At 39.6% G+C, this 23,982-nt stretch overlaps 1 protein-coding gene across 6 annotated transcripts in view; it reads right to left on the bottom strand.

Annotated features, from left to right (window-relative positions):
* The window catches only part of OPCML (opioid binding protein/cell adhesion molecule like), a 1,096,764-nt gene that overhangs the window by 221,418 nt on the left and 851,364 nt on the right, over positions 1–23,982 (bottom strand). For all 6 annotated transcript variants that reach the window (XM_004763940.3, XM_004763944.3, XM_004763938.2 and 3 more), the window contains one exon: positions 12,936–13,168. In XM_004763940.3, coding sequence (XP_004763997.1) covers positions 12,936–13,168 — 233 coding nt within the window. The remainder of the gene's footprint in view (positions 1–12,935; positions 13,169–23,982) is intronic.

The raw sequence follows: 23,982 nt of genomic DNA, 5'->3' as shown, positions 1-23,982 counted from the left end.
ACCAGGAAATTAAAGAAGAATTTAAAAAATTCCCTTGAAACACAGGAAAATGAAAACAACAACTGTTCAAAATCTTTGGGACATAGCAAAGGTGGTCCTGAGAGGAAAGTAGATAGCAATACAAACCTTTCTCAGGAAACAATAAAGGTCTCTGGGTGCCTGGGTGGCTCAGTGGGTTAAAGCCTCTGACTTTGGCTCAGGTCATGATCTCAGGATCCTAAAATTGAGCCCTGGATTGGGATCTCTGCTTGGTGAGGAGCCTGCTTCCTGCCCCCCTGCCTGCCTCTCTGCCTGCTTGTGATCTCTCTCTCTCTGTGTCAAATAAATAAAATCTTTGAAAAAAAAAAAAGAAAGAAAGAAAATAAAGGTCTCAGTTATACAACCCAACTGTACACCTAAAGCAGCTGGAGAAAGAATAGCAAAGAATTCCTAAACCCAGCAGGAGAAGAGAAATCATAAAGATCAGAGCAGAAGTCAATGAAATGGAAACCAAAGGAATAGTAGAACAAATCAATGAAACTAGGAGTTGATTCTTTGAATTAATAAGATTGACAAACTCTTGGCTAGACTTACCAAAATAAAAGAGAAAGGACGCAAATTAATAAAATCATAATTGAAAGAGGAGTCATCACAAATGAAACCAAAGAAATATGAACAATTACGAGATTATATTATGAGCAACTATATGCCAGCAAATTTGACAATCTGGAAGAAATGGATGCACTCCTAGAGACATGTAAACTACCAAAACTGAACCAGGAAGAAGTAGAAAACCTGAACAGACCTACGACCAGTAAGGAGATTGAAGCAGTCATCAAAAATCTCCTGCAAACAAGAGCCCAGGGCCAGATGGCTTCCTAAGGGAATTCCACCAAACTTTTAAAGAATTAATACCTATTTTTCTGAAACTGTTCCAAAAAATAGAAATGGAAGGAAAACTTCCAAGCTCATCTTATAAGGCCAGCATTACCTTGATCCCAAAGCTAGACAAAGACCCTATCAAAAAGAAGAATTGCAGACCAATACCCTTGATGAACACAGATGCAAAAATTCTCACCAAAATACCAGTCAATAGGATCCAACAGTACATAAAAAAGGATTATTCGCCACAAACAATTAGGATTTATTACTGGATTATAAGGTTGGTTCAACATTTGCAAATCAATCAATGTGATACAATACATTAATAAAATAAAGAACAAGAACCATATGATACTCTCAATAGAGGCCTAAAAAGCATTTGACAAAGTACAGCATCCATTCTTGATCAAACTCTTCAAAGTGTAGAGATAGAGGGTATATACCTCAATATCATCAAAGCCATTTATGAAAAACCCACAGCGAATATCATTCTCAATGGGGATAAACTGAGAGCTTTTCACCTAAGGTCAGGAATATGGCAGGGATGCACACTATCACCATTGCTATTCAACATAGTACTAGAAGTTCTAGCCTCAGCAGGCAGACAACAAAAAGAAATGAAAGGCATCTGAATTGGAAAAGAAGAAGTCAAACTTTCCCTCTTTGCAGATGATATAATACTTAAAGTGGAAACCCAAATGACTCCACTCCTTAACTGTTAGAACTCTTACAGGAGTTGAGTAAAGTGTCAGGATATAAAATCAATGCACAGAAATGAGTTGCATTTCTATACACCAACAGCAAGAAAGAAGAAAGAAATTAAGGAGTTGATCCCATTTACAATCACATCTAGAAACCATAAGATACCTAGGAATAAATCTAACCAAAGGAAAGAATCTGTACTCAGAAAACTATAGAATACTCATAAAAGAAATTGAGGAAGTCACAAAGAAATGGAAAAATGTTCCATGCTCATGGATTGGAAGAACAAATACTGTGAAAATATTTATGCTACCTAAAGGAATCTACACATTTAATGCAATCATCCCTATCAAAATACCTGGAAGTGGAACAAATAATCCTAAAATTCATATAAAACCAGAAGAGATCCCGGACAGCCAGAAGAATGTTGAAAAAGAAAACCAGGGATGTCTAGGTGGCTCAGTGAGTTAAGCCTCTGCCTTCAGCTCAGGTCATGGTCCCAGGTTCCTGGGAGTGAGCCCCGAGTCAGGTATTCTGCTCAGCAGAGAGCCTGCTTCCCCCTCTATCTCTGTCTGCTTCTCTGCCTACTTGTAATCTCAATCTCTCTGTCAAACAAACAAATAAATAAATAATCTTTAAAAGAAACCCAAAGTTGGTGACATCACAATTCCAGACTTCAAGCTCTATTGCAAAGCTGTAATCATCAAGACAGTATGGTACTGGAACAAAAACAGACACATAGATCAATGGAACAGAATAGAGAGCCCAGAAATAAATCCTCAATTCTATGGTCAACTACTCTTTGACAAAGCAGGAAAAAAGTCCAATGGAAAAAATATAGTCTCTTCAATAAATGGGAAAATTGGACAGCTACATGCAGGAGAATGAAACTGGACCATTTCCTTACTCCACACACAAAAGTAGACTCAAAATGGATGAAGGGATGGATCAATGTGAGAAAGGAATCCAACAAAATCCTTGAGGAGAACACAGGCAGCAACTTCTTTGACCTCAGCCGCAGCAACTTCTTCCTAGGAACATTGCCAAAGGCAAGGGAAGCAAGGGCAAAAATGAACCATTGGGACTTCATCAAGATCAAAATCTTTTGCGCAGCAAAGGAAACAGTTAACAAAACCAAAAGACAACTGACAGAATGGGAGAAGATATTTGCATATGATATATCAGATAAAGGATTAGTATCCAAAATCCATAAAGAACTTCTCAAACTCAACACCCAAAGAACAAATAACCCAATCAGGAAATGGGCAGAAGACATGAACAGACATTTCTGCAAAGAAGACATCCAAATGGCCAACAGAGACATGAAGAAATGCTCCACATCATTCGGCATCAGAGAAATACAAATCAAAACCACAATGAGATACCACCCCAGACCAGTCAGAATGGCTAAAATTAACAAGTCAGGAAAGGGCAGTTGTTAGCCAGAATGTGGAGAAAAGGGACCCCTCCCACACTGTTGGTGGGAATGCAAGCTGGTGCAATCACTCTGGAAAACAGTATGGAGGTTCCTCTAAAAGTTGAAAATAGAGCTACCCTATGACCCAGCAATTACACTACTGGGTGTTTTCTCTAAAGATACAAATGTAGTGATCCGAAGGGGATGTTTATAGCACCAATGTCCACAATAGCCAAACTATGAAAAGAACCTAAATGTCCATCAACAGATGAATGGATAAAGATGTCGTATATGTATATACAATGGATTACTATGCAACCATCAGAAGAAATGAAAGCTTGCCATGTGCAATGATGTGGATGGAACTAGAGGGTATTATGCTGAGCAAAATAAGTTAATCAGAGAAATACAATTATCATACAATCTTTCTGATATGAGGAATTTGAAAGGCAGGGCAAGGGATTGTGGGTGGGTAGGGAAGGAAGAAATCAAACAAGGTGGGGTTGAGATGGAGACAAACCATAAGAGACAATTTCACAAAACAAAATGAGGGTTGTTGTGGGGTGGGGAGGTAAGGATAGAGTGGCTGGGTTATGGACATTGTATGTATGTGCTATGATGAATACTGTGAAATGTGTAAGCCTGATGATTCACAGACCTGTACCCCTGGGGCAAATAATACATTATATGTTAATAAAAGAAATGAAAATAAAGAAAAGAAAAGAAAGGTTTCATAAAAAAAAAAAAAAAAACCTCTAGCAAAAGTTTTATACAAGGATTGTATGTGCATGAATAGGAATGTGAACTAAAAGAGGAGGAAGCAGTTTTTGAATAAAAAAGCTAAGCGCAACATGGGACAAACAAAGACATCTACAGATGCCCAAATGAAGAGTTCTGGAAAGAAGCAGAAACTGGACACAGGAATTATGGAAACAATTAAAAACCAGGAATTTCAATTTAGCAGGGTGATATAAACCTGATATTTATTTTAAGAAGGATATTGTACTTACTAAGACAAATAGAAGGAGAGAAAAAGGTATAAGCAGGAGAGATCCTAACTGCAGAGACACTAGACTGAAATCCTTCAACCAGAAACAACCTGGCCAGGAGAGCTTGTGTATTAAAAATGCCCTGTGGTGGCAGGCTGGCCTGCCTATAGAAAAGAGATGGAATCAAGAGGAAGTTCCACGTGGAGGTACAATGTGGGCTCTGCCTATAGAGTAAGCACAGCTGAAATCATAGCTCCCCCCTTATCACCTGGTGACATAAGGCAACTTCCTTAGCCTTTCTGAAACTTCATTTCCCCATTCAACAAAGTAGAAAAATACATTCCACCTTCTGGGGCTAACTGGAAAACAGAATTGGACCGTGTTGGTAAAATGAACTGCCATTCTAGGGACTCATGTATGACAGCCATGATTTGCGATTGTTAAAAAGCAATCATTGTTTTTCTTATAAAACAATTATAACAATATAATATATTATAAAATAGGACAATATAATTATAACAATTATAAATAATTGTTTAAAAAGCAATTATTTTAGTTCACTTCTATAACTCTTCATTTTCTATACCTATAGAGGAAAATTACTAGTGAGTAAATAGTTGAAGGCTCTTTGATACCTTTATGAGAAAGCTGAACTGATATAAGTACCAAGGAGAGTTATTTTTGCTAAGACTGTGTGTCTGAGGTAAACCCTGTTAACCAGGGACTCAACTCCAGGTTTGGACTACAAGTCAGTCTCTCCAAATATGTGTACCTATGCTGCATCTAGGAAAACATCACTCATCTGGATTACTCTGAGGCTAAGCTGTGACTAATCTTGTAGGTGGTGAAATTTGAAACCTTATGTAGGATCCTGACTATACAAGGGTCACGAAGAACTTTACTCTGTTAGGGGAATTTAAGAACATTAATAATTTACCTTCTTCTAAAATGTGATTGCTTCCTCTGCTCACGACAGGAAAGATATCTTTGTATTTACTTGAGCTATTGACAGACCAGACTCTTAGGAAATGAGCTGAGATCACCATGTAAATTGAGTAGAATATAACAGGCATTTCATTTTCTCCTCTATCTCCACATCAGTGATGATTTTTGAGAACAGGCTTTATGACTGTTCCATTTATTTAATTCTATTAAAAATAAGGCAGATGACAGCCCCAGACCCTTCCACTTCTGTTTCTGGCTTCTGTATGTCACCAAGCTAGGTGCCAGGAGTGGCACCATCTTAGATCATGTGTAAGTCTCTTGCCTTTGCCTCAATACAAGCCCATATACTTTTATTATTTTTATTTTTTAAAGATTTTATTTATTTATTTGAGAGAGAGAGTGAGACAGTTGGGGTTAGAGCAAAGGGAGAGGGACAAGCAGATTTTTCACTGAGCTGAGTCTGATGTGAGGTTGATCTCAGGACCCTGATATCATGACCTGGGCCAAAACCAAGAGTCAGATGCTTAAGTGACTAAGCCATCCAGGTGCCCCTAAACCCACACAATTTTAAAGCCAGGTGTCTCAACTGAAAATGTTAACCCCTTGGCAGACTTGGTTAAACCACCTCTAGCTCTGACAATGTGTGCATTCAACATCAAATTTTGCTTGGTCTCATTCCCCTTGGAAAATCTAACTCTTCCTTGTTCTTATTATTAGAGTTACAGAAGGAATTGTTCTTATTATTAGAGTTACATATCCCCCCCCCCCATTTCCTTCTAGAGAGAGGTTGGACCTATATATTTAATGGTGGATGGAATGGAACTCCACAGGCCACAGAAGAAATAGCCATAAAACCTGTGAAAACTGTCTGTGCAAGCATGTTTGACTGTGTTGTTGTGTATGTGTGTGTGTGTGTGCAAGATAATATTAGTTTCTAAACAGAGCTGAACAAAGCCCCATACTTCTCCCTACAACAAAAAGAGTAGGGACTGATAAAAGGAGAAATATTCTTTTTTACAGAATGTGTGCTTGATTGTTTTGTTACTAATCACACATGAGAGGTAGAGTGGGTAGAGTGAACATGAATTCTATCCCAGCTACATGGCTGTCACATTCAGGTTAGAGTTGAGTGACCCAATCTGAAGACTGGAAGAGATAGGATCTTAGAATGGAGAGTGGGGAGTGTGCGCCTCATTCCAATCTTGAGGCAAGAATGTGTGCTGGAAGCCAGTGTGGGGATACCCCTCTGGTGGAATGTGAGTCTTGAGAACCTTCCTTTATTAGGTGATGGGGGCATTCTGAGGGCAACAACTTCATTCCCGGTTCCCTTTAAGTTGTAGTGGCCTTCTCAGTTTACCCAACCCCAAAATTAAGAATGTTAGCATGTTTAACAATATTTGATGTGGTTTGCAGAGGCTACCAATGTCAGAGTGGAACAGGGAAGGAGAGGATGTCTTTCTTTCCTACCTTCCGTAACGGAAAAGGGAGCCACTACCAGTGTGGGTGAAAGCTCAGAGTAACCACTAAAAATGGTGTTAGCAAGAAGACTTCAAATCTTAAGGGCTCTGAAGAAAATAAGAATGAGAAGGAGACTAAGAGTAAACCCTCTGATTTCCCCATCAGTGGGTGAAAGCCGAGATACTTGACTATACAAAAATCCTCCAGAGAAATTACATTAATAAATCATAAAATGTAATAACTAGAAAGGACTTCCTTGCCATTTCTTTGACACTTCCATTTCAAAACCAACAAAACAAAGTCTGGAGAAAGACTCATACTTATTTTGTACTACAGACCCTTTGGCCTATGTGCTTTATTTGCACATATGCATAGAATTTGAAGCTTATAGACCCTTTTGCAGAACCTTACTTTCAAATGCAAAAATATACATTTGAATAATGTATAAGATCAAGGTATGCATATGTGTACCTAAATAAAATCAAGTACATTGCATTTTATTCATCACCTCGGGATAAGAAACCAGGAAGGGAACATCCTACAAATTCAGGCCTCGATGTCAGGAACAGAACTCAGGCTGGAAAATGGGTTTTTTGATGCCCCGTCATGTTCTTTTCCACTTTTCCACCCTGCCTCTGTGAAGAAGAAATGCGATTATAATTTAAAATAGAGGCTGAATAAATTAAATTTATTTCAGGTTGAATGCCTGCTTCTCTTTAGGCCCCAAATTACACATGTTAATTTAAATGACTGTAATATTTGGGAGAAGAGGAGAAAATAGCAGAAAAAAAGAGGTTAGTTGCAAAGGAAGATCTGAAAATAGGTTAGTCCTTGGCAAAACTGTTACCTGTGGGCAGACCTGCCTCCCCTGCCCGCTGGAAACACTCTACCGGTGCCTGGCCCATCTGCTCCCTGGTCCCCTGGCCTCAGCATTGCCAGCAAGACTCCAGGGTGTCCACTCTTCTTAGCAGCACATCATAACTTGTTCTATTTCTCACAAATAGTAACATTTACCTGCCCTTTTTGTTTAACTAGGAGTTAGCAGTCTGGTGTGCAAACATACAGGATCTAGAATCACATCACCAGGCCTGAAGGCATGGCAACTCGAATTGGGACAAATGATTTCAACGCTGAATCTCAATTTCTTTTCTTGGAATGTGGTGGCTTTTTTTTTTTTTTTTTTTTTTTAGAGAGAGATTGAAAGTGGGGGGTTGCAGAGGAAGAAGGGGAGAGAGAGAATTTCAAGTGGACTCTCCATTGAGTGTGGAGCCCAGCAGATGAGGGGCGAAAATCAAGAGCTGGATTCTTAACCAACTGAGCCACCCAGGAACCCTAGAATGTGGTGACTTTCTGTTCTGTCTCCCAGGGCTGTTGTGAAGAATAATCAAAAGAGATGACTCAAAGTACTTTATTTGTATTTTGATAGCTGTTTTACAGAGACAAATTGAGTGAAGGGAATTTAAAGCATGTAATAGTGCCATCATCTCTGGGCAAAGTTTTAATCTCTCTAAGCCTCAGGTTCCTTATTTTTACAATGTGAATCTGATGTAGACATTGTTGGGATGGTGCAAGGATCAACTGAACTAAGGTTTATGCTGTATGTGCCCAATGCAGAAGTTGACTGGTGCTCAGCAGAATCTAGGGCTGGACTGGTTGGCAGATCAGACTTCTCCACCTTCTAAACTCTATGTTGGGTACCAAACCGTCTCACCTGAATGGACTCCAGGTTCAAAGACTCAAAGTCTTTTGCAGACACAGAAATTGCACGAGCTTGTTTTAGAGTCTCTGATGTAAGGAATAAACATAATTCATTATTTCTAGCCATTTGCATACAATCAGGCTGAGCAAGAGGAGTCGAATCCATGAAAATAAATACCTGGTAGTAAATGGATTTCTGAACTAGCCAAGAGAGCAGGCAGACAAAGTCAAAATCCAAGGAGGAAATAGCCAGTTTATCTTCTTGCCAGTCTATCCTGGACAAGGACAGCAGCCATGGCCACACAAGGATATCCATGGAGTTTCAGAGTCCTGAAGACTTCATGACAATTAGAATCACAATTAGATACTGAATTCTCAGAGGGGCAGAGTTTTCAGTACTTACATAGGATAAAGAGGTAACATTTAAAACGTGTATCCCTGGAGGGATGAGCTACTAGTAAATTAATTATCTTCTTCTTTGCCTCTCTCTGCCTCTCTACACCATTTATTGCAGCACTGGCAACCCACCCCCACTGCTAATTTTCTTCTTACGCTTTGTCCTCAATTTCTGCTGCAATGCAATATCAGTAGCAGGGGAAAGGGGGGGGAAGAAGAAAAGATAACTGAAAATTTCCCTGGGATCTGAATTTGAGAACTAACCTTAGATACACTTGGGAGAGGATGTGTTGGAGTCCACTGGAGACATTGATCTCAGAGTCCTATGGCCATGGTTCAAGCTCCAGCTCTGTTACTTACTCACCAGGGGCCCTGGCTGCTCTCTTAACCTCCATGAGCTGTAGTTATCTAATTTGCAAAATGAAGAGAACAGTCACTGCACTGCAGCCTCCCAGGGCTTGTTTTAAGGGTCAAATGAGACAAAGATTGTGACCAGTGCTGTGGAGTGCTAAATAAATGCATGTTATCCCTGGTGTATCTCTTAACTTGTCACACTGAAGACCCTCATCCCTCCAGGGAACTGTTCCCAATTACTGCCCACTCCAAGTCATCTGGACAGTGTTTGACTCATTCCCCCTCCTCTTTTGCTTGAAGGGGCTTTATGGTCACTGCCTACGTTTGCCATTTCATTTGCTGTATCAATCTGTCCCTCCATTCATTTTTCAAACATTTGCTGAATGCCCAGTATGCCCCACACAGCGTGTTATGTGCTGGGAATAGATATATAAACTATGGTCCCTGCAGTTGTGTAGGAAGAGTTAATCTCAAAAATCTTACCTACTCTCCTTCTAGAAGATTCACGATGAATCTCAAATATAACTCATCTGATCCTGAGTTACACCTTAGCTCTATAGGACCTGTGTAATGTCTGTGACTTCCTTATCCCTAAATCTAGCATCCCATCCTGGTGGCACAGGATCCTAATTCTGTGCCTAATAATTACTAGCCAGGTCTTCAGCATTTCCCCAGACTCAAAAAGGTAGGTGATATCCTTTTAATCCTTCCTCTTTCAAGGAATTAAGATTAATCCTCCCAATTTCCTTTGGACACTATCTCCTGGAGGAACCTTCTCCATCTCCATAAGTAGACCTACAGCCCACTCAAGTCTCAGCTTTTCAGTGATGGTAGTAACATATTCCCTATTATTCAGGCTATACAGGGCTGCCAGGTTGATTTTCCTACCTGGCTAATCTGGATCCACAGAAACATTTCTCTCTTGCTCTGGATTTTCTTAAAACCTAGGTACACAGTCCCGGTCACATTATCATACATATTCACATGGGGCTTTAAAATTATCTCCTCCATGGCCAAATGTGTCTTGAGAATCAGTGATAATTTTTTTTTTTTTAAACACAGCTTCTCTCAAGAAGAAAACTTGGAAATTAATCCCATCAGATATGTGGCAAAGGCCACCTTATAAAACAGCAAAGGACAGGCTCCGAGGTTAGTGACAGAGCATATCTGAGTTCCTCACACTGCAGCAGCAGGGAGCGACAAAGCCAGGACCCTGTGGGATTGCTCTCCCTTCTGCTAATGGCACTTGGTTGGCAGAAGTGATGAGATTCTAGCATCCTCAAATGGACAGAAGATAAATAAACACCCTTCTCTCTCTCTCTCTCTTTCTCTCTCTAAACAGACAAGTTGCAGCTCGGAAATTTTTCAGTTTTTCTCATTGCAAAATCAATACCCATCAGCAGTTTGAAATTAAAGGCAAGATTAGGCCTCAGTTTTATACATGCCTTATTGTATTCCAAAAGCTTTCTACTCAGTCAGATAAATCTTCTTTAAGAGGATTAGGAAACTTTCATTATCTTTATCTAACCTGAACTAACACTAAGTCTGAAAAATTAATCTATAGACTGGACAAAAGCCAATAGGTGCTGGGAAGAAGAAGGACTCTTAGACTTCTTTCTAATTGAGCAGTGGGGTCTCTGTTTCCACCTACTAGAAATTCAACTGGTCTCCAATGAAAGAATAAGTTGCTCCATTGCTAAACAAGACAGAAGATAATGCAGCTCCCTGCGTGCCCTCCTTTTACCTCTCAGTAAATGGAAAGACCATCTGCTGAGTTTTCCAAGGGAAGGTTGTCTCCTTTCACCCCCACCTTTCCTGATCTTCTGCACTTGATTTCACAGGCCTCCTCAGCCACCCAGAGCTACAATAGTCACTTGGCCTGAAATGTAGAGACTGTGAGGAACTGACCTCTGAAATTGAAGTCACTCCACTGCTCTGCTCTTGCCTGTTCTCAGACGCTTTCTGACTCAAACCTATGAGACCCACAGGGAGACCCCACTGACTTCCATATCCATCCCAAGGAATTGCTCCAAGGGCCTTATGAAGCACATTATCCCTGAAGCTCTACATCACTAGCCCTTTATGGCCTGTATTGACTTTGACATGCTTACACAATCTGTCTTATTTCCTGAAAAGTGATAGCCTTGTTCTGTTTGAGTCTGTTTCTGTACAGTGCCTGACAGTTCTTTTTTATTTCAGTGCTGCATTTCCTGAATTTGAAGATAACTTTGCTGTCAAGGCCACGAAGGTGCCACGGAGGCGTCAGTTCAATGCTGAGAATTTCAGCTCCTCTGGAGCCAAGCCCAGGTGGCAGGCGGGGTAGTGAGAACTCACACCCCCTTGTTTTCTGCACCCCAGGAACTTTCAACAGACATTCCAGCTCATCTCAGATAACTGATCTCACCAAGTGCCTCTACCAGCCTCTGAGAAGAAGCAACAGGCATGACAGTTGTCTTTATCTCCAGATGGCAAGCCGTCTTGTAGCTCCAAAGCAGAGATCATCACCAAGCCATACACCCCTGGGTGGGACATGTATGGAGAATGGAAACAGCGGAGTGTACAGACATCTGTCATATGCAGGCTGATGTGGGCATCTGAAAGCCCTCAGAGATGAGAGAAGGGCTGGAAGGCTGAACTGAGATTGGGCTTCAAGCAATATGGCATCACCAGGGTCTGGATGGGGAACAGAGCTGCAGAAGACTGATCTTTGGTCTGGAACAAGCTGTTACAAATGGCCCCACAGAACTGGAGATCTGGTAAAGAGCTCTTCTAGCCAAAAGAAAAGGATATCTATCCTGAATTCTACAAGTGATTAAAGTATAAAACAACAACAACAACAACAACAACAAAACATGAATCTATACTGAAACTTTCCATGAAACTAACAGAAATTAGAAAAATTATATTCTTTAGTAAGGCAAGGGTGAGGGGATCCACATGAACTAAGCCAAGATGCCACACACATTTTACAATTTGAAAAAAGAAAAAAAGTTGAATCTACTGCAGATGGGATCTAATAAAAGGCACTTACTAAAGACTGAATCATACCCAAGGACTCATTCAAACACTGAGGAGAGCTCAGGGTTGACTCCAACAGGTCAGTTGTGGAAACAGTGAGAAAAGTCTACCCAACCCTCTCCTTTAGTGGAGGAAGGCTATGGCACTGGGCGTGGGAAGTAGTCTCCTTAGCACTTCATTGCTACCATGAGTCAAAACCTGACAGAAACTGCTTTACATGGTGATGAGGGAGATGGGGGAGTGAGGTTAGGCAGGACAGTTTAAAATAAGTCCATTTGTATTGCTGCCTTGTTTTAAAATGGCTCCCAAATTCTCACAGTTGTTACCTGAATGTATTTTTAATTCTTAATATTTGATAGTTGATATCTGGGAATCTGCCATTTCTCACCCTTATTTTTTTCCCTACATTGTGAAATTCTAATGAAAAACTATTGAATAATATGCTTGGGTACACTGACACAGATTTTTTTTTAAAGGGAGAATGCGGGACGATGTTAGAAAACATCTCCCCTTTCAAAAAACTTTATTAATGTATTTCTGACATTGACCTGGAGATAGCATTTTGATTAATATCCTCCTTAATCTCAGCTCCATTGTGAGGCTAAAGAGATGCAAAGATCCAGCGTCCATGCCAGGGAGAACTTGGCCACAGCACCCAGAATCCCTTCCGGAACACACACACCCAGCAACCATCCAAAAACCAGTCACAAGGCACATAACTTCACATCGATGTTATTAACCTCTTATTATGGAATAATCTTATGAAAGGTAACTAAAAGGCACAATACTATTTTTTAGTATTTCTTGTCCAACTCCAGAGTACTAAATAACTTAATAAAGTTTAACTAGCACATGCCAAGCAATTTATTAATAAGAACAGAAGGACCAAGATAAAATTGAGAAACTGTGAAGCTATTCAGTACTTAGTAAAGAACCCAGCAGATGGGAAGGAATCCAAAACATAACACTCAATCTTGGGGTTCCATAGAGGAAAATGTTTTTCATGTCTTCATACATGAGTAAAAGCCAAGTTTGAGATTATGCTTCCCTTCAATCATTGACAAGACCTCTAACTCCCAGATCCAGCTGTGACTCACCTTGCACTATGAGGTGGACCCGGGAAGTTTTAGGGTGGTTGTCTGTCTGCACAGAGCAGGTGTACGGGCCTTCGTCATACACATCCACGTTCTGGATCATGATGCTGTACTGGGTTGGAGTGTTGACCAGGATGATCACTCGAGGGTCTATGGACCACTTGTCATTCCCAGCATAGAGGATGGTGCTACGGTTTAGCCAGGCCACCCGGGTGACTCGGTCATCTATGGTACACCTGTAAGTGAGGGGTGTGGAGAAAGGAGAGGAGGGACGTAGGGGAGGGGTGGTGGAAAAGGGGAAGGGAAACATTGAGAAAGGGAAGTGGGGAGGAAAGAAGAGAGTGTTGAGAGATTGTATTAGAAATGTGGTTGCTATATTTTGAAGACTAAATGAAACAACATAACCCAATGTTAAAGGAAACAATCAATTATTGAAGAAACCTCCTAAATATAGGGTAACAGTGGCCTGAATCATCTTGAAGAACCGATGATATAAAATCATTCCTATTTGATTTAGGAACATATTATGTGAATATCTTTGCTGTATATTTGCTTTCCATCTTATTTTTCCCCCTCGGCTTATATGAAAATTAGTTTATATTTCTTGAGTACATTTACCACATTGTGGGAGAAGTGGCCCAGGGGCATAGGGGAGAGAAAAGTAGATCAGTATTTCAAATAAGGTCACAGATAATCCAAAAAGCAAATACCTAACTTGTTGTTAGTCAAAAAGTGAACATTTTTACTGCCAGCCCTCCCTAGTATCCATAATCTCCTTGTACCCCTAAGCTACCCAAAGCCTGCAAACTACGATTTATAACACGGATTGATAAAATTCACCTTAGAAACCCAACAATTTTTGAGGAAGTCAGGGCTACCTCTAAAAATGTCAGCAGAAAGAATAAGAAAGTGGTCAGTTAGTGTTCCTTTTCCCTCTTACGGCCACCCCCCTCCAAGAGAATAATATAGCTGATGTCACCTCAGACATCATCATGGTAAAGAGCTAACCTCTTATTCCCTCATAACCTCACATCCCTTCTTCCCTACAACTGGAAACTATGGGATTTCTTTTTTGGTATGTATTACTTGCAGTCTTTCAAGTTTAATGCAGAAACAAATACATCTGCTGGTCAGAAAGAAAATTTGCATATGTGCATCATGATCCTATAATCTGTGAAAAGAAAAGAAAAGAGGGGCACCTGGGCGAATCAATAGGTTAAGTGTCTGATTCTTGGTTTCAGCTCAGGTCATAATCTCAGGGTAATAAGACTGAGCCTCCTATGGGGCTCTGTGCTGGGCATGGAGCTTGCTTACTCCTTCTGCCTGTCCCCACTGCTCACTCTCACTGTCTCTCTCTCTTAAAAAAAAAAAAAAAAAAAAAAAGGAAAGGAAAGAAAGAGAAAGAGAGAAAGAAAAAGAAAACAAAAGGGAATCCCTTATAAATGTGGATTGCAAAGATGGGTGTAGTTAAAGGCCCTAGATACGCCCACCTGCCACTTGTTGCTTTAGTCTGAACCTGAGTGCAGTATCTGGGCAAATAGGAAAGTACAATTATACCTGTGCCGGTCTCTGCAGACATTCTAGCAAAGAGGTATGAGGCCCACCTTAGGACACAAGGAACATGAATCCAGCACCTCCACGTGAAAAAACAGAAAAAAAAATTGCCATATCTCACCAAATCTGATTCCTTTTTGTTTGTTTGTTTAAAGATTTTATTTATTTGACAGAGAGAGATCACAAGTAGATAGAGAGAGAGAGGAGGAAGCAGGCTCCCCGCTGAGCAGAGAGCCCTATGAGGGTCTTGATCCCAGGTCCCTGAGATCATGACCTGAGCCGAAGGCAGAGGCTTAACCCACTGAGCCACCCAGGTGCCCCTCTGATCCCATTTTGACTGAAAGCAGAGAGCCTTTTGACAAGGCTCAGGTGATGAAAGCACCAAGGACGCTGGCAATGAAGGAGAGAGATCAAGCACATTTGAACATACTGTTTTCCCTTAACAAGGTGGTCATCCTGAATGGCCATAGGAGCAGAATAATACTGAAGCACTAAAATAACAAATTTCTGTTGAAAGAGGAAAAGTGTGAACCACCTGGGTGGCTCTGTCATTTGGTGGATGCCTTTGGCTCAGATCATGATCCCGGGATCCTGGGATCAAGCCCCACGTCAGGCTCCCTGCTCAGCAAGAAGCTTGCTTCTCCCTCTTCTACTCCCCCTGCTTGTGTTCCCTCTCTCCCGTGTCTCTCTCTGTCAAATAAAATAAAATCTTAAAAAAAAAAAAAAAAAGACGAAGAAGAGGAAGAAGAGAAAGGGGACAGCACTCGGTTTAGCAAAATACTCTCCCTGGATGGTATGGCACACAGAAATAATACTAGCTTCCAATCCCAGAAGTCTTATGCATAAGTCCACCTGTCAGTCAGCAGGTCCTGGCAACCTTGGGGTTAGGCTGATAAATAGATGCTTTCAAAGGACAAGAAGAAATTTTTCTCTTCTAACTTTTATTTGCTGTCTTTTAAACTACAAAAATGAAGTAAGCATGATTAAACATGTGAACAAATGAGGCCCTTAATTTGGTAACATTCTGGCTATTTCTTCCACATCTCACTCCTTACATACATATATTCACATATGTAAAGACTGTGTTGATTTATTTACCTGAAATAGAATCATACACTAACATTCCTAGAATCAGTTTGTTTGTTTGTCTCTTTGCTTTTTAACTTGACACAGACTTCTCTAAACACCAGTAGTTTCGGGGCCAACCTTATTTGCCATTAGAATATGATGATTCAAGTATTATTGAGTGACTGCCACCTTCACAGGTGTGTCATGGTGATAAAAAAAAAAAAGAAAAAGAAAAAGAAGCCATGCTGTTTCCTCCATATCTTGCAACTCTAGCTTCAGTCTCTATGTAGTTTTTTTCCTTCTCTAGCAACTTGATATTTCCTTTATGAAGATCAAAAAGCCTTAAAGAACCTTCCCCACTCTACATTTCCTAAAGCATTTATTAGCAGAACCAAAAAAAAAAAAAAAGATAAGTTCATTCATTTACTCTCAGTTGCAAATGATTGATAAGGGTTAGTGTGCAACCTTTCTTCATAACAGTTGTGTTTTCATAAACACCAAATCCCTGTTTGAATAACTCCTAACATTGAAGTTCTAATTGTGCAATGCCAGGAACTGGCAAGCTTAGAAGGGGATGGTTAATTGGGACAGAGTAAAGAGAGTCACCTTCTAATCCTCAGGACCACACAAACTCAGGTGACAAGGTACAAACACATATGTTGCTTTCATTTTGCTAAATTATGTAACCTCTTGCACATTTTTAAGTTGATATAATTTTTAAAATCTAATTTAAAAGGATACATTACTGGCCTGTGGAGAATATTCAGATTTAAAGTTAAACTGTCACAATATTCCTTTATATATCCATTTTTTTTCAATAAAATTAAAATGCAATAGTGATTTGATTGTCTAGTTTCAAAATTTATGAACAAGCTCTTCTTAATTAGTCATAAAATGTGCATTGTTCCTTTTTAAAACCTTAACTTTTGTGTTTCCAATATGTCCTCTGTAGGATTTTATCTTGATGTAGTATTTGAGACTTAAAAATCTTCTATTGATCAGCTCTCATATTTATTTGCAAATATATAGAGAGAGATTGAAATTGAGATTTCTTTTATGTCTTGTGATCATAAAGCTCTGAGTAATACTATCTTCTTTTAGAATGAGTTATCATTATAAGGACAATATCGATAAAACAACATAAATATATTGTCCATGTTTTTAAGTATAATTAAACATAAAAAGTAAACTTTTACTGGAAATCTAGTACTTAATAGAGTAGATGAAGCTTTTTAAAATTGTACCTTGAATAAATACCATTGCTGCTAGAATGAGATAGAGCTCAGGACCCATTTGATTCCTGTTTTTGTTTGAGAAAAACCTAGTTCACATAAGCAAGGGAGAATCTTGTATAGCAGTGCCACTCAATTCTTTGAACCCCTTCCAAGATGTGTGCCAACAATCACACAGTAATACAGCTTCAAAAATTATTTTAATGATCTCACAGCTGACAATTCAATTAGTTCCTCCTTCAATTTCTTTCAAAGCAATGAATTGAAAAATACCTGACTTGCAAAAGGCTTTGTAACTCAGTATTAAATTTATTCAATTTCACAATATCTGGACAGTATACTGCTAACATTTTACCGGGTCTTATCAAATGACTATTAAAGATACGTTTCTCTTTTACTTAGAAGCACGTAGTTTAACCCAATACGGCCAGAAAGGTAGGTAAAACTGAATGCTGTTTATTTTAATAGGCCAAATCACATTGTCCTCTGCCAGTAAACACCTTTCTCTCTCTCTCTCTCTCCCTCTCTCTCTCTCATTCCAAGGTAGACAAGGCATCGCTTTACCATGAATTTATTACAAATATATGTTTCTGCTTCCTTTTGTGGGGCCCCCTTCCAAGGGAAGCCTTTTTTTTTTTTTTTTTTTAAATAGTTGGATGGTGTAAATGACAATGAAAGTAAAAGTAAATTCTTTCCTGGACAACTTAGAAAGTGGGAACCGTCTGAAAGGAGAACCAGAATTACAATTTAATTTCGAGCACCTTCTCAGGCAACTGATTTAGGAAATCTGAGATCCTGAATGCATTCTCTTAAAACTTTCATTGTGCTCCATGAAACTAGAAGAAACCAGAGAGGGAGACAAACCATAAGAGACTCTTAATCCCCGGAAACAAACTGAGGGGTAGGAGGGATAGGGTGGCTGGGTGATGGACATTGGGGAGGGCATGTGCTATGGTGAGCGTTGTGAATTGTGTAAGACTGATGAATCCCAGTCCTGAACTCCTGAAACAAATAATACAATATAAGTTAATTAAAACAAAACAAAACAAAAAAGCCTTTCAGTGCGTGTATAAGATCTACAACTGCAAGTTGGAGTGCATGGAACTTGGCTCAAATTACCAGGGGGGTTTCCAGGGACTGACTTTAAAATAGGTCAGTTAAAATCTATCCTCCAGAGGCAAAACATACTCTCAGTGCCCTACCACACAGCCCTTGGAAAGCCTTGTGTACTCCTTGGGTAGACATACCCTAGACATATCTATGGCCCAAGTTACCTGCTCTTGAACCTGGGCCTCATTAGTGAACATAGAGGCTAAATGGATAAATCTATCTCTCTGAATGGGAGAGAGCTGGTTCATTGAGTCTGTGCGGTCCTAGAACCTAAAGAATGATAAAGACACTTGTAAGAATAATGGTATTATTTGAGGGACAAGAAAGAAACATAACAGGGAACAGTAGGAAGAAGAATTTTTTTAAAAAAATGCTTAAGTGCTCTTCCAAACCTGACTCCTTCCCTGCTGTTTATGACTGTGTTGGACTCTCATTAACCAGAAGCACACAGAGGAGAAATTTTTATGTTAAATAAGGGCATCCAGGAAGAAAGTTAAGAAACATTAATGACAACTTTCTAATTTCTTGAAAACTCTTTTAAGTCTCTCAAATTCTTACTTTTATACAAACCCTATCTAGTGCTCCTTGATAAGATAGAACTCATTACAACTCTACTGTAATGTCTAAAATTACATAGTACTTATAGTTACCTAGGACAGAGTAAGAACTTTCCATATATTAAATCACCTGATCCTCATAACTACCCTTTGAGACACATTCTATTACTATCACACTTTAGAGATCAAAAACTGAGACGCAGAGAGGCTCCAGACTCTAACAGCTGGTACAACTGGAGCAAGGAATTTAGACCTAGGCAGCCTGCTGTAGAATTCCTGCACTTAAGAGTGGTGGTCTTCAGGGGCACCTGGGTGGCTCAGTGGGTTAAGCCTCTGCCTTCAGCTCAGGTCATGATTCCAGGGTCCTGGGATTGAGCCCCACATTAGGATGTCTGCTCAGCAGGGAGCCTGCTTCCTCCTCTCTCTCTGCCTGCCTCTCTGCCTACTTGTGATCTTTGTCTGACAAATAAATTACTAAAATCTTAAAAAAAAAAAAAAAAAGGGCAGGGGGCGCCTGGATGGCTCAGTGGGTTAAGCCTCTGCCTTCAGCTCGGGTCATGATCTCAGGGTCCTGGGATCGAGTCCCGCATCGGGCTCTCTGCTGAGCGGGGAGTCTGCTTCCCCGCCCCCCCTCTGCCTACCTCTCTGCCTACTTGTGATCTCTCTCTCTCTCTGTCAAATAAATAAGTAAAATCTTAAAAAAAAAAAAAAAAAAAAAAAAGAGTTGTGGTCTTCTCCTTGAGAAGAAAGTGCTTGTGTCTCAAGAATCCAAGTAATAAGGCCAGCACGAGATGGTTGGCATTATCTAAACATTTTCCCACAAATTTATGGACAGATACTTGGAAATGACTTCTGTACATTCTTAAACCACCTCAAGCTATTTGTGAAGAATGAAAATACTCAGAAAGGTCAAAGAAATGCCCCCCCCAAAAAAACATTGGAGGAAAGGAATCTTGCAGGCAAAGTTGTCATCTCTGACTCCACTGAATATGGGACATGGGATTAAGATGAGAGTCATTTTGCTTTGTTTTCGAGGAGGAGGTACAAATAAAGGAAATCCATGTTTTCAAGCAGTGGTTCTCAAACTTCATTCATTGGATTCACTCCGAGAGCTCTTTGAAACACAGATTGCTGAGTCCAGCTCCCTAGTGCTTCTGATTCAGTGGGTTGGAAGTGGGCTGAGAATCTGCACGTTTAAGTTCCCAGGTGAAATCCATCCTGCTGGTCTGGGGACTTCTCTTTAAGAACCACTGCCTTCAAGAAACCAGACAAGAGACAACTTGGAATTTAATCAAAATAATAAAATCTTCCTAAAAAGTGAAATCAGCCAGCTTTAAGGTTTTTGTCCGTGTTCTTCATGTTTGCTTTTGTTTTTATATTTTGCCTCTGAAAATACAATATAAAAAACTATGATGATTCATATTACAGATATTTAATCAATATTTAATGTATACTAGATTATGTTCCAGGAACCGAGAATGCTGGCTGGCAAACAGACAAAGTTTATGGGCCTTGAAGCCATGTCCAGTGAGACAATGAAAGCATATAAGTAAATAAGCATCTTAGTTTCAGAGAATGGCAAGGAGTAAAAGCAAAGCAGGTTAAGAAATGGTGAATGCCATGGGTCCTGGGAGCATATCTGAGACAGAGGGGTCAGGAAATGCTCTCTGGGACCTGCATACTAGATGCTGAAGTTTTTACAATCTTAAATCTGAATGCAATCCAATGCATGTCTGAAAATCACATCTAATTTAAAATAGAAGTCACATCTCAATTATATTCGCAAATAGCTGCAGGAACATTTAGATATTATGGGTGACTAGAGAACAAGCAATCAATTAATTAATGAGAACAAGTATTATATTTTATTTATTCATTTATTTAAGAGATAGAGAGAGTACATGGGCACAGGAGCACAGATGGGTGGGGCAGAGAGAGCTTTATGTTCCACGCTCGGCTGGAGCCTGACACAGGGCTCAATCTCATGGCCCTGAGATCACAACCTGAGCCAAAACCAAAAGTTGGAGGCCCAACCGAATGTGCCAACCAGGTGTCCCAAGAACAAGGATTTTAAACCATGTATTTGGTTTAAATCTCTCCTGCATCGTTAACTCTGTAAATGTTAGTGTTCAGAGAATTGAAAACTGGCATTTCTAGAAACTGAAGTTAACCAGAAAGTGTCTGCCCCTTTTACTGGGATAATACCTAAAATACCTTGCATGCCTCTCTGTCTTAATGAGTAGACAGTAGTGAATAGAGTTTAACCTCTAATACAAATGAATCATTCTAAACCTCCACTCACTCTTTTTGTAAATGCAATGTTAATTTAGAATATCCTGGACTTCTTTATTGAAGGTACAACACTGGATTTTTTTTACCCACTTGGGTTATGTACACCACATGGATCAGAACCATGTCAGTGGTCTTCGTTTTATCACCAGCCCCTCGCAGAGTCCATCTGGCATCTATTAGGTGATCAGTACATATTTATAATGATCAAAAGTGAGACAATATTTTTCAAACTGGTATCAAAAGAACCCACAAAGATTATAGATAATGATGTGGTATTATATATTTTAATGTTGCTATGAGTAGATTTTAAATGTTTTCACTACAAATAAGATATGTTAATTATGTGATGGGATGGAGGTGTTAGCTTTTGCTAGGTGGTAATCATTTGCAATAAATAAGTGCATCAAATCAACATGTTGTTCACCTCAAACTTAAAAATATTATAAGTCAATTATATCTCAATAAAGCTTGGGGGCAAAAAAAAAGAACCTATAGAAGGTGAAGTAGATATCCTCGGAGATATTTGTGTGTTTGCATGTCTCTGTAGGATAGGCACACATACACAACATCCATAGGCTCTTTACTTCTATTTTTTAATTTAGTGTTTTAATTTGTAAAATATTCTGAAAAAATATATATATACCTATTCTTCAAGTGGTGACCACAATTAGATTTAAATGTTCAGATTTGTGTCTATTATTACAACGGTATCAAAGAGTACTTCTTCTGTTGCCTCAGGCTGATGAGAAAATACAGAGGTGGACTTAGGTTTCAGCAGTACATTTCTGCCAAAGAAAGCTAAAGGATGTCAGGGTCCACAATAGTAACAAAGGTTCTCTAAAGTTGAAATGAAATGATGTGCAAAGAGAATTCATATGGGACGTACTGAAGTCAAAACTGATGCTCTGACAGCAGTCAGTACCATATTCACATTGCAACGTGGAAATTAATTTAATAAAACATCATCTGCTCCATTAAATTAATGTTGTTAATTTTAGTGGTTATATATGCATGTGATTTATAATTTTAGATTTTAGAGTCATGTGAATGTTTAAAGGTTAAGGGATTTATACCTAATTAGATAGATAGATAGATAGATAGATAGACAGACACACTTATTTATTTATTTATTTATTTTTACCTAATGTTACTACTGGGAATCCCTGAAATCTTGTTTCTGTCGACACATGTCCCCTGTCTTTAAAATGGCCTTCTAGGGGCAGCTGGGTGGCTCAGTTGGTTAAGCGACTGCCTTCAGCTCAGGTCGTGATCCTGGAGTCCTGGGATGGAGTCCCACATCGGGCTCTCTTCTCAGCAGGAAGTCTGCTTCTCCCTCTGACCCTCCCCTTCTCGTGCGTTCTCTCTCTCTCTCTCTCTCAAATAAATAAAATATTTAAAAATAAAATAAAATAAAATGGCCTTCTAGAGAATACTCAATTTAAGAAATCCTGATAAAGATGACAGAGTTGAATGTTAAAGCTCCAATATGCATTTTCCTTGAATTTCCTTTTCAAATTTTTGTTTTTGCTTTTGAATATCTTTGCCCTTTTATATAAATTGAGTTAATTGAATATTGGTTAGGAACCTTACATGCATCAAAACATATTAATAATACCAGTTTGAAAAATGGAAAGAAGAACTTGCTTTAGAAAATTCAAAGACCAGTAACAAATGAATTTTTTAAAGGAAAGGAGAAGAGGCAAAACAAAATGAAATATTTGCAGCTCAATTCCCAGGGTATTTTAAATTGCACAAAGCTGTTCTCCTGGGAAGCTTTAACTACTCAGTTATTTCCTGAGTTACAAATACAGCCAACTCTAGAGCATCAACAAGGACCCTAAATTATGTAAGGGAGAACTTTATGATTCAGATAGTTGAAAAATTCAACTAGAGTAATAACTCTGCTAGAGCTAATATTTGCTGATAATGTATTGGTGGAGAATCTATATGAGAGCATCTGCAGAAGAGTTGGGGAGGATTGGAGCTCCTTAGATAGTGTCCAGTATGGAAATATTTCAGTCCAGCACAAGACTGACTTTGAAGGCTGACAGATACATGACACCTGCAGATTGTCCCTAATTGGAAGATGGTGCAACACTAGCAACATCTGGAGGTGGGGGGTTACATTAATACACAGAAAGAGTGCATGAGTTTGTTTGTGTGCATGTGTGTATGTGTGTAAGTGGGGTGTCATCCAGAGAAATGGAAAAAAATATATACAAATGTATGCAAAATTGGGCCCTTGAGAAAAGTGAGCATTTCAAACCAAACTAAGGAAGTGTGTGGTATCCTGAAAATGGTGTCACCTGAAGCAGAAAATCAGCTTCAGGATGATGATGTGTTGTGGTTTCAGCCATGACCGATGATATATGAGTCCATCAGAACGGTGCTCATTGTGTCCCCAAGCAAGCAAGGAGATCTTCCCTTCCCCACAAGCACAATGAGGGCTCTACTGAATGTAGGGAGCAGCTTCACACACCTCACCACCCAAGTGAGGCTGCCAGGCAGAAGGCAGTTCAGAACAGAGCATCTGATAGAATGAAAGAAAATGAAGGGAGTGATTTATGTGGAAAGACGGCTCTGCAGAGAGGTGAAATTGCTTACACCCGCAAAGGGGGTTAAACAGCATGGCTGTGGGAGGAAAGAGGAGAATTCCTATCATGCCAGCAGAAGGCAAAGCATAGGGTAGCTAAACGTAATTATGAAGAGAAAGGGTCTGCAGAAAGGCAAGAGGAAGGGACGCCTGGGTGGCTCAGTTGGTTAAGCAGCTGCCTTCAGCTCAGGTCATGATCCTGGCGTCCTGGGATCGAGTCCCACATCGGGCTCCTTGCTCGGCGGGGAGCCTGCTTCTCCCTCTGCCTCTGCCTGCCATTCTGTCTGCCTGTGTTCGCTCTCCCCCCCCCCTCTGATAAATAAATAAAATCTTAAAACAAAACAAAACAAAAAAAAAAAAAAGAAAGAAAGGCAAGAGGAAGCTCTCTGAACAAAATAATGAATGATTGAGCTGGCTTCTTCCTGGACTTCAAGATATTCCATAAATTCACAGTATATTGGGAAGATAAGTATATTGGTTTCCTAAGAACACACAGGTAAGGCCAAAATAAAAATGGCAGCTAAAACCATCAAAAGAGACCAGTGCCTGCCTTCAAGATTCTTATGATCTTAGGTGAATGATAGAATACAAGAGGATTAAAGAGATACTCTTCACATGCATGGACGTAATAAAAAGTGTAAATT

The sequence above is a fragment of the Mustela putorius genome, unplaced genomic scaffold (assembly GCF_011764305.1).
Source record: "Mustela putorius furo isolate JIRA1106 unplaced genomic scaffold, ASM1176430v1.1 tig00000460_pilon_pilon_pilon, whole genome shotgun sequence".
NCBI classification, from domain to species: domain Eukaryota; kingdom Metazoa; phylum Chordata; class Mammalia; order Carnivora; family Mustelidae; genus Mustela; species Mustela putorius.
This window is presented reverse-complemented; position numbering and strand designations above follow the sequence as displayed.